The sequence below is a fragment of the Festucalex cinctus genome, chromosome 2, assembly GCF_051991245.1.
Source record: "Festucalex cinctus isolate MCC-2025b chromosome 2, RoL_Fcin_1.0, whole genome shotgun sequence".
Classification (NCBI taxonomy): Eukaryota; Metazoa; Chordata; class Actinopteri; order Syngnathiformes; family Syngnathidae; genus Festucalex; species Festucalex cinctus.
In genome coordinates, this window is record NC_135412.1 from 36,995,870 (window position 1) to 37,008,729 (window position 12,860).

The 12,860-nt window shown below is 44.5% G+C and overlaps 1 protein-coding gene across 1 annotated transcript; it reads left to right on the forward strand.

The window, feature by feature from the left end:
* Positions 1 to 6,237: 6,237 nt before the first annotated feature.
* On the forward strand, positions 6,238 to 8,319 carry LOC144013170 (general transcription factor II-I repeat domain-containing protein 2-like). Its single transcript, XM_077511781.1, has one exon. It carries the CDS (start codon positions 6,433 to 6,435, stop codon positions 8,239 to 8,241), a length of 1,809 nt encoding a protein of 602 aa, XP_077367907.1. The 5' UTR covers positions 6,238 to 6,432; the 3' UTR covers positions 8,242 to 8,319.
* The last annotated feature ends 4,541 nt before the right edge of the window (positions 8,320 to 12,860 follow it).

Here is a 12,860-nt window from a genome sequence, read left to right on the forward strand (position 1 = left end):
ACAAAAGTGCACGTATTCCTGCGACCTTCACTTGCAATGTGGCCTGGTGGATAAGGCATTAGACTGGAGTCCTTCAGAATGTGGGTTCAAATACTGTCACAACCCTTACAGAATAGTGCCCACTCATGCTTTTGTCTTGAAGAACTTTACCGTTCGGGCCAGGTAAAGGAAAAGACAAAAGTGCACGTAGTACTGGGGCCTTCATTTGTAATGTGGCCTGGTGGATAAGGCATTAGACTGGAGTCCTTCAGAATGTGGGTTCAAACACTGTCACAACCCTTACAGAATAGTACCCACTCATGCTTTTGTCTTGAAGAACTTTACCGTTCGGGCCAGCTAAAGAAAAAGACAAAAGTGCACGTAGCCCTGCTACCTTCACTTGTAATGTGGCCTGGTGGGAAAGGCATTAGACTGGAGTCTTTCAGAATGTGGCTTCAAATACTGTCACTGCCCTTACAGAATAGTGCCTGCTCATGCTTATGTCTTGAAGAACTTTACCGTTCGGGCCAGGTAAAGGAAAATACAAAAGTGCACGTAGTCCTGCTACCTTCACTTGTAATGTGGCCTGATGGATAAGGCATTAGACTGGAGTCTTTCAGAATGTGGCTTCAAATACTGTCACTGCCCTTACAGAATAGTGCCAACCCATGCTTTTCTCTTGAAGAACTTTACCGTTCGGGCCAGCTAAAGAAAAAGACAAAAGTGCACGTAGCCCTGCTACCTTCACTTGTAATGTGGCCTGGTGGGAGAGGCATTAGACTGGAGTCCTTCAGAATGTGGGTTCAAATACTGTCACAACCCTTACAGAATAGTGCCCACTCATGCTTTTGTCTTGAAGAACTTTACCGTTCGGGCCAGGTAAAGGAAAAGACAAAAGTGCACGTAGTCCTGGTACCTTCACTTATAATGTGGCCTGGTGGATAAGGCATTAGACTGGAGTCCTTCAGATTGTTAGTTCAAATACTGGCACAGCCCTTACAGAATAGTCCCAACTCATGCTTTTGTCTTGAAGAACTTTACCGTTCGGGCCAGGTAAAGGAAAAGACAAAAGTGCACGTAGTCCTGGTGCCTTCACTTGTAATGTGGCCTGGTGGATAAGGCATTAGACTGGAGTCTTTCAGAATGTGGGTTCAAACACTGTCACAACCCTTACAGAATAGTATCCACTCATGCTTTTGTCTTGAAGAACTTTACCGTTCGGGCCAGCTAAAGAAAAAGACAAAAGTGCACGTAGCCCTGCTACCTTAACTTGTAATGTGGCCTGGTGGGAAAGGCATTAGACTGGAGTATTTCAGAATGTGGCTTCAAATACTGTCACAGCCTTTACAGAATAGTGCACACTCATGCTTTTGTCTTGAAGAACTTTACCGTTCGAGCCAGGTAAAGGAAAAGACAAAAGTGCACGTATTCCTAGTACTTTCACTTGTAATGTGGCCTGGTGGATAAGGCATTGGACTGGAGTCCTTCAGAATGTGGGTTCAAATACTGTCACAGCCCTTACAGAATAGTGCCCACTCATATTTTTGTCTTGAAGAACTTTACCGTTCGAGCCAGGTAAAGGAAAAGCCAAAAGTGCCCGTTGTCCTGCTACCTTCACTTATTTTATGGCCTGGTGGATAAGGCATTAGACTGGAGTCTTTCAGAATGAGGGTTCAAATACTGTCACAGCCCTTACAGAATAGTGCCCACTCATACTTTTGTCTTGAAGAACTTTACCGTTCGGGCCAGGTAAAGAAAAAGACAAAAGTGCACGTAGTCCTCCCACCTTCACTTGTAATGTGGCCTGGTGGATAAGGCATTCGACTGGAGTCCTTCAGAATGTGGGTTCAAATACTGTCACAGCCCTTACAGAATAGTGCCCACTCATGCTTCTGTCTTGAAGAACTTTACCATTCGGGCCAGGTAAAGGAAAAGAAAAAAGTGCACGTAGTCCTTCTACCTTCACTTGTAATGTGGCCTGGTGGATAAGGCATTAGACTGGAGTCTTTCAGAATGTGGGTTCAAACACTGGCACAGCCCTTACAGAATAGTGCCTTTTCATGTCTTGAAGAACTTTACCGTTCGGGCCAGGTAAAGGAAAAGACAAAAGTGCACGGAGTCCTTGTTCTTAAACTTGTAATGTGGCCTGATGGATAAGGCATTAGACGGGAGTCCTTCAGAATGTGGGTTCAAATCCTGGCACAGGCCTTACAGAATAGTACCTTTTCATGTCTTGAAGAACTTTACCGTTCGGGCCAGGTAAAGGAAAAGACAAAAGTGCACGTATTCCGATTACCTTCACTTGCAATGTGGCCTGGTGGTTAAGGCATTAGACTGGAGTCTTTCAGAATGTGGGTTCAAATACCGTCACAGCCCTTACAGAATAGTGCCCACTCATGCTTTTGTCTTGAAGAACTTTGCCGTTCGGGCCAGGTAAAGGAAAAGACAAAAGTGCACGTAGTCCTGGTACCTTCACTTTTAATGTGGCCTGGTGGATAAGGCATGAGACTGGAGTCCTTCCGAATGTGGGTTCAAATACTGGCACACCCCTTACAGAATAGTGCCAACTCAAGCTTTTCTCTTGAAGAACTTTACCGTTCGGGCCAGGTAAAGGAAAATACAAAAGTGCATGGAGTCCTTGTACCTTCACTTGTAATGTGGCCTGGTGGATAAGGCATTAGACTGGAGTCCTTCAGAATGTGGGTTTAAACACTGTCACAACCCTTACAGAATAGTGCACACTCATGCTTTTGTCTTGAAGAACTTTACCGTTCAGGCCAGGTAAAGGAAAATACAAAAGTGCACGTAGTCCTGGTACCTTCACATGTAATGTGGCCAGGTGGATAAGGCATGAGACTGGAGTCCTTCAGAATGTGGGTTCAAACACTGTCACAACCCTTACAGAATAGTACCCACTCATGCTTTTGTCTTGAAGAACTTTACCGTTCGGGCCAGCTAAAGAAAAAGACAAAAGTGCACGTAGCCCTACTACCTTCACTTGTAATGTGGCCTGGTGGGAAAGGCATTAGACTGGAGTCTTTCAGAATTTGGCTTCAAATACTGTCACAGCCCTTACAGAATAGTGCACACTCATGCTTTTCTCTTGAAGAACTTTACCGTTCAGGCCAGGTAAAGGAAAAGACAAAAGTGCACGTATTCCTACTACCTTCACTTGTAATGTGGCCTGGTGGATAAGGCATTAGACTGGAGTCTTTCAGAATTTGGCTTCAAATACTGTCACAGCCCTTACAGAATAGTGCCCACTCATGATTTTGTCTTGAAGAACTTTACCGTTCGGGCCAGGCAAAGGAAAAGACAAAAGTGCACGTAGTCCTGTTACCTTCACTTGTAATATGGCCTGGTGTATAAGGCATTAGTCTGGAGTCCTTCAGAATGAGGGTTCAAATACTGTCACATCCCTTACAGAATAGTACCCACTCATACTTCTGTCTTGAAGAACTTTACCGTTCGGGCCAGGTAAAGAAAAAGACAAAAGTGCACGTAGTCCTCCCACCTTCACTTGTAATGTGGCCTGGTGGATAAGGCATTCGACTGGAGTCCTTCAGAATGTGGTTTCAAATACTGTCACAGCCCTTACAGAATAGTGCCCACTCATGCTTCTGTCTTGAAGAACTTTACCATTCGGGCCAGGTAAAGGAAAAGAAAAAAGTGCACGTAGTCCTTCTACCTTCACTTGTAATGTGGCCTGGTGGATAAGGCATTAGACTGGAGTCTTTCAGATTATGAGTTCAAATACTGGCACAGCCCTTACAGAATAGTGCCTGCTTATGTCTTGAAGAACTTAACCGTTCGGGCCAGGTAAAGGAAAAGACAAAAGTGCACGTATTCCTGCGACATTCACTTGCAATGTGGCCTGGTGGATAAGGCATTAGACTGGAGTCCTTCAGAATGTGGGTTCAAATACTGTCACAACCCTTACAGAATTGTGCCCACTCATGCTTTTGTCTTGAAGAACTTTACCGTTCGGGCCAGGTAAAGGAAAAGACAAAAGTGCACATAGTACTGGGGCCTTCATTTGTTATGTGGCCTGGTGGATAAGGCATTAGACTGGAGTCCTTCAGAATGTGGGTTCAAACACTGTCACAACCCTTACAGAATAGTACCCACTCATGCTTTTGTCTTGAAGAACTTTACCGTTCGGGCCAGCTAAAGAAAAAGACAAAAGTGCACGTAGCCCTGCTACCTTCACTTGTAATGTGGCCTGGTGGGAAAGGCATTAGACTGGAGTCTTTCAGAATGTGGCTTCAAATACTGTCACTGCCCTTACAGAATAGTGCCTGCTCATGCTTATGTCTTGAAGAACTTTACCGTTCGGGCCAGGTAAAGGAAAAGACAAAAGTGGACGGAGTCCTGCTACCTTCACTTTTAATGTGGCCTGGTGGATAAGGCATGAGACTGGAGTCCTTCCGATTGTGGGTTCAAATACTGGCACACCCCTTACAGAATAGTGCCAACTCAAGCTTTTCTCTTGAAGAACTTTACCGTTCGGGCCAGGTAAAGGAAAATACAAAAGTGCATGGAGTCCTTGTACCTTCACTTGTAATGTGGCCTGGTGGATAAGGCATTAGACTGGAGTCCTTCAGAATGTGGGTTTAAACACTGTCACAACCCTTACAGAATTGTGCACACTCATGCTTTTGTCTTGAAGAACTTTACCGTTCAGGCCAGGTAAAGGAAAATACAAAAGTGCACGTAGTCCTGGTACCTTCACATGTAATGTGGCCAGGTGGATAAGGCATGAGACTGGAGTCCTTCAGAATGTGGGTTCAAACACTGTCACAACCCTTACAGAATAGTACCCACTCATGCTTTTGTCTTGAAGAACTTTACCGTTCGGGCCAGCTAAAGAAAAAGACAAAAGTGCACGTAGCCCTACTACCTTCACTTGTAATGTGGCCTGGTGGGAAAGGCATTAGACTGGAGTCTTTCAGAATTTGGCTTCAAATACTGTCACAGCCCTTACAGAATAGTGCACACTCATGCTTTTCTCTTGAAGAACTTTACCGTTCAGGCCAGGTAAAGGAAAAGACAAAAGTGCACGTATTCCTACTACCTTCACTTGTAATGTGGCCTGGTGGATAAGGCATTAGACTGGAGTCGTTCAGAATTTGGCTTCAAATACTGTCACAGCCCTTACAGAATAGTGCCCACTCATGATTTTGTCTTGAAGAACTTTACCGTTCGGGCCAGGCAAAGGAAAAGACAAAAGTGCACGTAGTCCTGTTACCTTCACTTGTAATATGGCCTGGTGTATAAGGCATTAGTCTGGAGTCCTTCAGAATGAGGGTTCAAATACTGTCACATCCCTTACAGAATAGTACCCACTCATACTTCTGTCTTGAAGAACTTTACCGTTCGGGCCAGGTAAAGGAAAAGACAAAAGTGCACGTAGTCCTGCTACCTTCACTTGTAATGTGGCCTGGTGGATAAGGCATTAGACTGGAGTCTTTCAGATTATGAGTTCAAATACTGGCACAGCCCTTACAGAATAGTGCCTGCTTATGTCTTGAAGAACTTAACCGTTCGGGCCAGGTAAAGGAAAAGACAAAAGTGCACGTATTCCTGCGACATTCACTTGCAATGTGGCCTGGTGGATAAGGCATTAGACTGGAGTCCTTCAGAATGTGGGTTCAAATACTGTCACAACCCTTACAGAATTGTGCCCACTCATGCTTTTGTCTTGAAGAACTTTACCGTTCGGGCCAGGTAAAGGAAAAGACAAAAGTGCACATAGTACTGGGGCCTTCATTTGTTATGTGGCCTGGTGGATAAGGCATTAGACTGGAGTCCTTCAGAATGTGGGTTCAAACACTGTCACAACCCTTACAGAATAGTACCCACTCATGCTTTTGTCTTGAAGAACTTTACCGTTCGGGCCAGCTAAAGAAAAAGACAAAAGTGCACGTAGCCCTGCTACCTTCACTTGTAATGTGGCCTGGTGGGAAAGGCATTAGACTGGAGTCTTTCAGAATGTGGCTTCAAATACTGTCACTGCCCTTACAGAATAGTGCCTGCTCATGCTTATGTCTTGAAGAACTTTACCGTTCGGGCCAGGTAAAGGAAAAGACAAAAGTGGACGGAGTCCTGCTACCTTCACTTGTAATGTGGCCTGATGGATAAGGCATTAGATTGGAGTCCTTCAGAATGTGGGTTCAAATCCTGGCACAGCCCTTACACCAGACATGGGCATACTACGGCCCGCGGGCCATATACGGCCCGTTGGTCTTTTTAATCCGGCCCGCCAAACATCTCCCAGTTATATTAAAATATACCGGCAAACCTTGTTCATTTACTTTCCCCTGTAATGCCCACATTTCCCCAATAGATGGCGCGCTTGAGCATTTGCCCCCTTTTCTTCGCGGTTAAGCTTTTCCCAGGAGAAGCACTCTCCTCTGTTTCTGCGGTAAAGCTTTCCCCCTTCTAAAAACAAACATGAGTTTATCAAAGAAAAGAAAAGTCGACAGTGAGTGCCGAGTGTTTAAAACAGAATGGACAACAAAATATTTTTTCAAAGAAGTCCGATCAAAGGCTGTATGCTTGATATGTCAAGAAAGTGTCGCGGTTTTTAAGGAGTACAATATTAGCCGTCACTTTGCTACGAAGCATTCTAATTATGCCAGCAAGCTGTCGGCGCAAGAACGGGCAGCTACGGCTGAGAGGATGGCAGCCAATTTACTGTCCCAGCAAAAAAATTTTCACCGACAAACTGCGCTTCAGGAGTCAACTACCAAGGCAAGCTTTTTGCTGGCATTCAAATTAGCAGCAGCTAGCAAGCCTTTCTCCGAAGGTGAGTTTTTGAAAGACTGCATGGTGGAGACTGCAGGTGTTCTGTGTCCGGAAAGTCAAGGCAAGTTCGAAAAAATCAGTTTGTCACGTCGGACTGTGACTCGCCGTGTGGAACTAATTGATGAACATATAACTAGCCAGCTAAACAAAAAGGCAGAGTTATTTCAGTTATATTCACTTGCACTGGATGAAAGTAATGACGTCAAAGACACCGCGCAGCTCCTAATTTTTATCCGAGGAATAAATGACAGCTTTGAGATAACGGAGGAGTTTTTGACCATGGAGTCCCTGAAGGGAACAACGCGGGGAGAGGATTTGTATGACAAGGTGTCTGCTGCAATCGAGAAACATAAACTACCTTGGAGTAAACTTGCCAATGTCACGACGGATGGATCACCAAATTTAACAGGAAAAAACGTTGGGCTGCTGAAACGAATCCAGGATAAAGTAAAAGAGGAAAACCCTGAACAGGATGTTATTTTCCTTCACTGTATCATCCATCAGGAATCACTTTGCAAGTCTGTATTGCAGCTTAACCATGTTGTGAATCCAGTTGTAAAACTTGTGAACTTTATACGCGCAAGGGGACTACAGCATCGTCAGTTCATCACGTTCCTGGAGGAAATTGATGCGGATCATCAGGACTTACTTTACCACTCTCGTGTCCGGTGGTTAAGTTTGGGCAAAGTGTTTCAACGCATTTGGGACCTGAAAGAGGAGATCTGCGCATTTTTAGAGTTCAATGAGAAATCTGACGAATTTCCTGAGCTACGAGACCAGAAATGGCTTTGTGATTTTGCGTTTGCTGTGGACGTATTTTCACACTTGAATGAGCTGAATGTCAAACTGCAGGGGAAAGATCAGTTTGTGCACGACATGTACAAACATGTTACAGCGTTCAAATCTAAGCTCATTGTCTTCTCCAGACAAGTTGCAAACACATCATTCACTCATTTCGCCACACTTGACACTCAGAAAGAGGCGACGCGATACGCAAAGAAATACAGCAAATCACTGGATGACCTGCACAGAGAATTCAGTCGCCGGTTCTCTGATTTTGAAAACATTGATGAGTCACTTCAGCTCGTGTCTTGTCCCTTCTCACAAGACCCTGAAACAGTACCACATGAGGTGCAATTGGAACTGATCGATCTTCAGTCTGACGCCACCTTGAAGGAAAAGTTCAACACTCTTAAACTTAACGACTTTTATGCTTCACTGAACGAAGCCACCTTTCCAAACCTACGGAGGACGGCACAGAAGATGCTGGCCTTGTTTGGCTCGACCTATGTATGTGAGCAGACATTCAGTGTTATGAACATGAACAAAGCCCGTCACAGATCCAGGATAACTGACCAACACCTCGGATCTATCCTGAGAATCGCCACAACAAAACTTACTCCAGACTTTGATGCACTGACAAAACAGGGAGATCAACAACACTGTTCCCACTGAAACTGATGGTGAGTTTTCCTGCTGTGTTTATTCAACTGAAATGTAATTAAATTAATCATTAATCATTAATAGGTCAAATCCTGTATGTAATTTATTTAACACTCAATCCATCTGTTTTTGGCTCGGCCCCTCTGTCAAATTTTAGAACTCATTGTGGCCCGTGAGTCAAAAAGTTTGCCCACCCCTGCCTTACACAATAGTGCCAACCCATGCTTTTCTCTTGAAGAACTTTACCGTTCGGGCCAGCTAAAGAAAAAGACAAAAGTGCACGTAGCCCTGCTACCTTCACTTGTAATGTGGCCTGGTGGGAAAGGCATTAGACTGGAGTCCTTCAGAATGTGGGTTCAAATACTGTCACAGCCTTTACAGAATAGTGCCCACTCATGCTTTTGTCTTGAAGAACTTTACCGTTCGGGCCAGGTAAAGGAAAAGACAAAAGTGCACGTAGTCCTGGTACCTTCACTTATAATGTGGCCTGGTGGATAAGGCATTAGACTGGAGTCCTTCAGATTGTTAGTTCAAATACTGGCACAGCCCTTACAGAATAGTCCCAACTCATGCTTTTGTCTTGAAGAACTTTACCGTTCGGGCCAGGTAAAGGAAAAGACAAAAGTGCACGTAGTCCTGGTGCCTTCACTTGTAATGTGGCCTGGTGGATAAGGCATTAGACTGGAGTCTTTCAGAATGTGGGTTCAAACACTGTCACAACCCTTACAGAATAGTATCTACTCATGCTTTTGTCTTGAAGAACTTTACCGTTCGGGCCAGCTAAAGAAAAAGACAAAAGTGCACGTAGCCCTGCTACCTTAACTTGTAATGTGGCCTGGTGGGAAAGGCATTAGACTGGAGTATTTCAGAATGTGGCTTCAAATACTGTCACAGCCTTTACAGAATAGTGCACACTCATGCTTTTGTCTTGAAGAACTTTACCGTTCAGGCCAGGTAAAGGAAAAGACAAAAGTGCACGTATTCCTACTACCTTCACTTGTAATGTGGCCTGGTGGATAAGGCATTAGACTGGAGTCCTTCAGAATGTGGGTTCAAATACTGTCACAGCCCTTACAGAATAGTGCCCACTCATATTTTTGTCTTGAAGAACTTTACCGTTCGAGCCAGGTAAAGGAAAAGCCAAAAGTGCCCGTTGTCCTGCTACCTTCACTTATTTTATGGCCTGGTGGATAAGGCATTAGACTGGAGTCTTTCAGAATGAGGGTTCAAATACTGTCACAGCCCTTACAGAATAGTGCCCACTCATACTTTTGTCTTGAAGAACTTTACCGTTCGGGCCAGGTAAAGAAAAAGACAAAAGTGCACGTAGTCCTCCCACCTTCACTTGTAATGTGGCCTGGTGGATAAGGCAATCGACTGGAGTCCTTCAGAATGTGGGTTCAAATACTGTCACAGCCCTTACAGAATAGTGCCCACTCATGCTTCTGTCTTGAAGAACTTTACCATTCGGGCCAGGTAAAGGAAAAGAAAAAAGTGCACGTAGTCCTTCTACCTTCACTTGTAATGTGGCCTGGTGGATAAGGCATTAGACTGGAGTCTTTCAGAATGTGGGTTCAAACACTGGCACAGCCCTTACAGAATAGTGCCTGCTCATGCTTATGTCTTGAAGAACTTTACCGTTCGGGCCAGGTAAAGGAAAAGACAAAAGTGCACGGAGTCCTTGTTCTTTCACTTGTAATGTGGCCTGATGGATAAGGCATTAGACTGGAGTCCTTCAGAATGTGGGTTCAAATCTTGGCACAGGCCTTACAGAATAGTACCTTTTCATGTCTTGAAGAACTTTACCGTTCGGGCCAGGTAAAGGAAAAGACAAAAGTGCACGTATTCCTATTACCTTCACTTGCAATGTGGCCTGGTGGTTAAGGCATTAGACTGGAGTCTTTCAGAATGTGGGTTCAAATGCCGTCACAGCCCTTACAGAATAGTGCCCACTCATGCTTTTGTCTTGAAGAACTGTGCCGTTCGGGCCAGGTAAAGGAAAAGACAAAAGTGCATGGAGTCCTTGTACCTTCACTTGTAATGTGGCCTGGTGGATAAGGCATTAGACTGGAGTCCTTCAGAATGTGGGTTCAAACACTGTCACAACCCTTACAGAATAGTGCACACTCATGCTTTTGTCTTGAAGAACTTTACCGTTCAGGCCAGGTAAAGGAAAAGACAAAAGTGCACGGAGTCCTTGTACCTCTACTTGTAATGTAGCTTGATGGATAAGGCATTAGACTGGAGTCCTTCAGAATGTGGGTTCAAATCCTGGCACAGCCCTTACAGAATAGTGCCTGTTTATGTCTTGAAGAACTTTACCGTTCGGGCCAGGTAAAGGAAAAGACAAAAGTGCATGGAGTCCTGGTACCTTCACTTGTAATGTGGCCTGGTGGATAAGGCATTAGACTGGAGTCCTTCAGAATGTGGCTTCAAATACTGTCACATCCCTTACAGAATAGTGCACACTCATGTTTTTGTCTTGAAGAACTTTACCGTTCAGGCCAGGTAAAGGAAAAGACAAAAGTGCACGTAGTCCTGGTACCTTCACTTGTAATGTGGCCTGGTGGATAAGGCATTAGACTGGAGTCCTTCAGAATGTGGGTTCAAATACTGGCACAGCCCTTACAGAATAGTGCCCACTCATGCTTTTGTCTTGAAGAACTTTACCGTTCGGGCCAGGTAAAGGAAAAGACAAAAGTGCACGTATTCCTATCACCTTCACTTGTAATGTGGCCTGGCTGGACTAGGCATTAGACTGAAGTCCTTCAGAATGTGGGTTCAAATACTGGCACAGCCCTTACAGAATAGTTCCCACTCATGCTTTTGTCTTGAACGTTACCGTTCGGGGCAGGTAAAGCAAAAGACAAAAGTGCACGTAGTACTTTTACCTTCAATTGTAATGTGGCATGGTGGATAAGGCATTAGGCTGGAGTCTTTCAGAATGTGGCTTCAAATACTGTCACACCCCTTACAGAATAGTGCACACTCATGCTTTTCTCTTGAAGAACTTTACCGTTCGGGCCAGGTAAAGGAAAAGACAAAAGTGCACGTAGTCCTGGTGCCTTCACTTGTAATGTGGCCTGGTGGATAAGGCATTAGACTGGAGTCCTTCAGAATGTGGGTTCAAACACTGTCACAACCCTTACAGAATAGTGCCCTCTCATACCTTTGTCTTGAAGAACTTTACAGTTCGGGCCAGGTAAAGGAAAAGACAAAAGTGCACGTAGTCCTGCTACCTGCACTTGTAATGTGGCCTGGTGGATAAGGCATTAGACTGGACTCCTTCAGAATGTGGGTTCAAATACTGTCACAGCCCTAACAGAATAGTACCCACTCATGCTTTTGTCTTGAATAACTTTACCGTTCGAGCCAGGTAAAGGAAAAGACAAAAGTGCCCGTTGTCCTGCTACCTTCACTTATTTAATGGCCTGGTGGATAAGGCATTAGACTGGAGTCTTTCAGAATGAGGGTTCAAATACTGTCACAGCCCTTACAGCATAGTGGCCACTCATACTTTTGTCTTGAAGAACTTTACCGTTCGTGCCAGGTAAAGAAAAAGACAAAAGTGCATGGAGTCCTGGTAGCTTCACTTGTAATGTGGCCTGCTGGGTAAGGCATTAGACTGGAGTCTTTCAGAATGTGGCTTCAAATACTGTCACAGCCCTTACAGAATAGTGCACACTCATGCTTTTGTCTTGAAGAACTTTACCGTTCAGGCCAGGTAAAGGAAAATACAAAAGTGCACGTAGTCCTAGTACCTTCACATGTAATGTGGCCAGGTGGATAAGGCATGAGACTGGAGTCCTTCAGAATGTGGGTTCAAACACTGTCACAACCCTTACAGAATAGTACCCACTCATGCTTTTGTCTTGAAGAACTTTACCGTTCGGGCCAGCTAAAGAAAAAGACAAAAGTGCACGTAGCCCTGCTACCTTCACTTGTAATGTGGCCTGGTGGGAAAGGCATTAGACTGGAGTCTTTCAGAATGTGGCTTCAAATACTGTCACTGCCCTTACAGAATAGTGCCTGCTCATGCTTATGTCTTGAAGAACTTTACCGTTCGGGCCAGGTAAAGGAAAAGACAAAAGTGGACGGAGTCCTGCTACCTTCACTTGTAATGTGGCCTGATGGATAAGTGTCAAGTTAACACCTGCAACATTTAAAATACACAGAAGAAAGAATGAGAAGACACAAGGATTTGATTACTCGCGAGGAGAAGCTGACAGAGAGTTGTGCGCAGATCACAAGCTCCCAGCCCCTTCTGACACAACTCCCTACTTCTCCTCTTTTATTTGGGATTCCCTAACATACACAATAGGCTACACACTTGCCTCTGAGGAAAATGGGAGTACTGGCAGCAATGTGATAAGCAACTCCAGCAGTCGTAAAATACAGAGGACATCCTTTAAATCGTCACGACTACTAATCCTTGAAGGCTGTAGTTCTTCATTCCCACATTCCAGATGTCCTCAGGTTGAATAAACATGCAGCAGCTCCAAACCCATAGTGAAATACTGAATACATAGTTGGCAATTAACTATGTAATAAGAGAAAATATAGAATAATATATACACAATAACTCTAACATTCCCCCCTGTTTATTATATATTTGCTCAAAGTCTCAGATC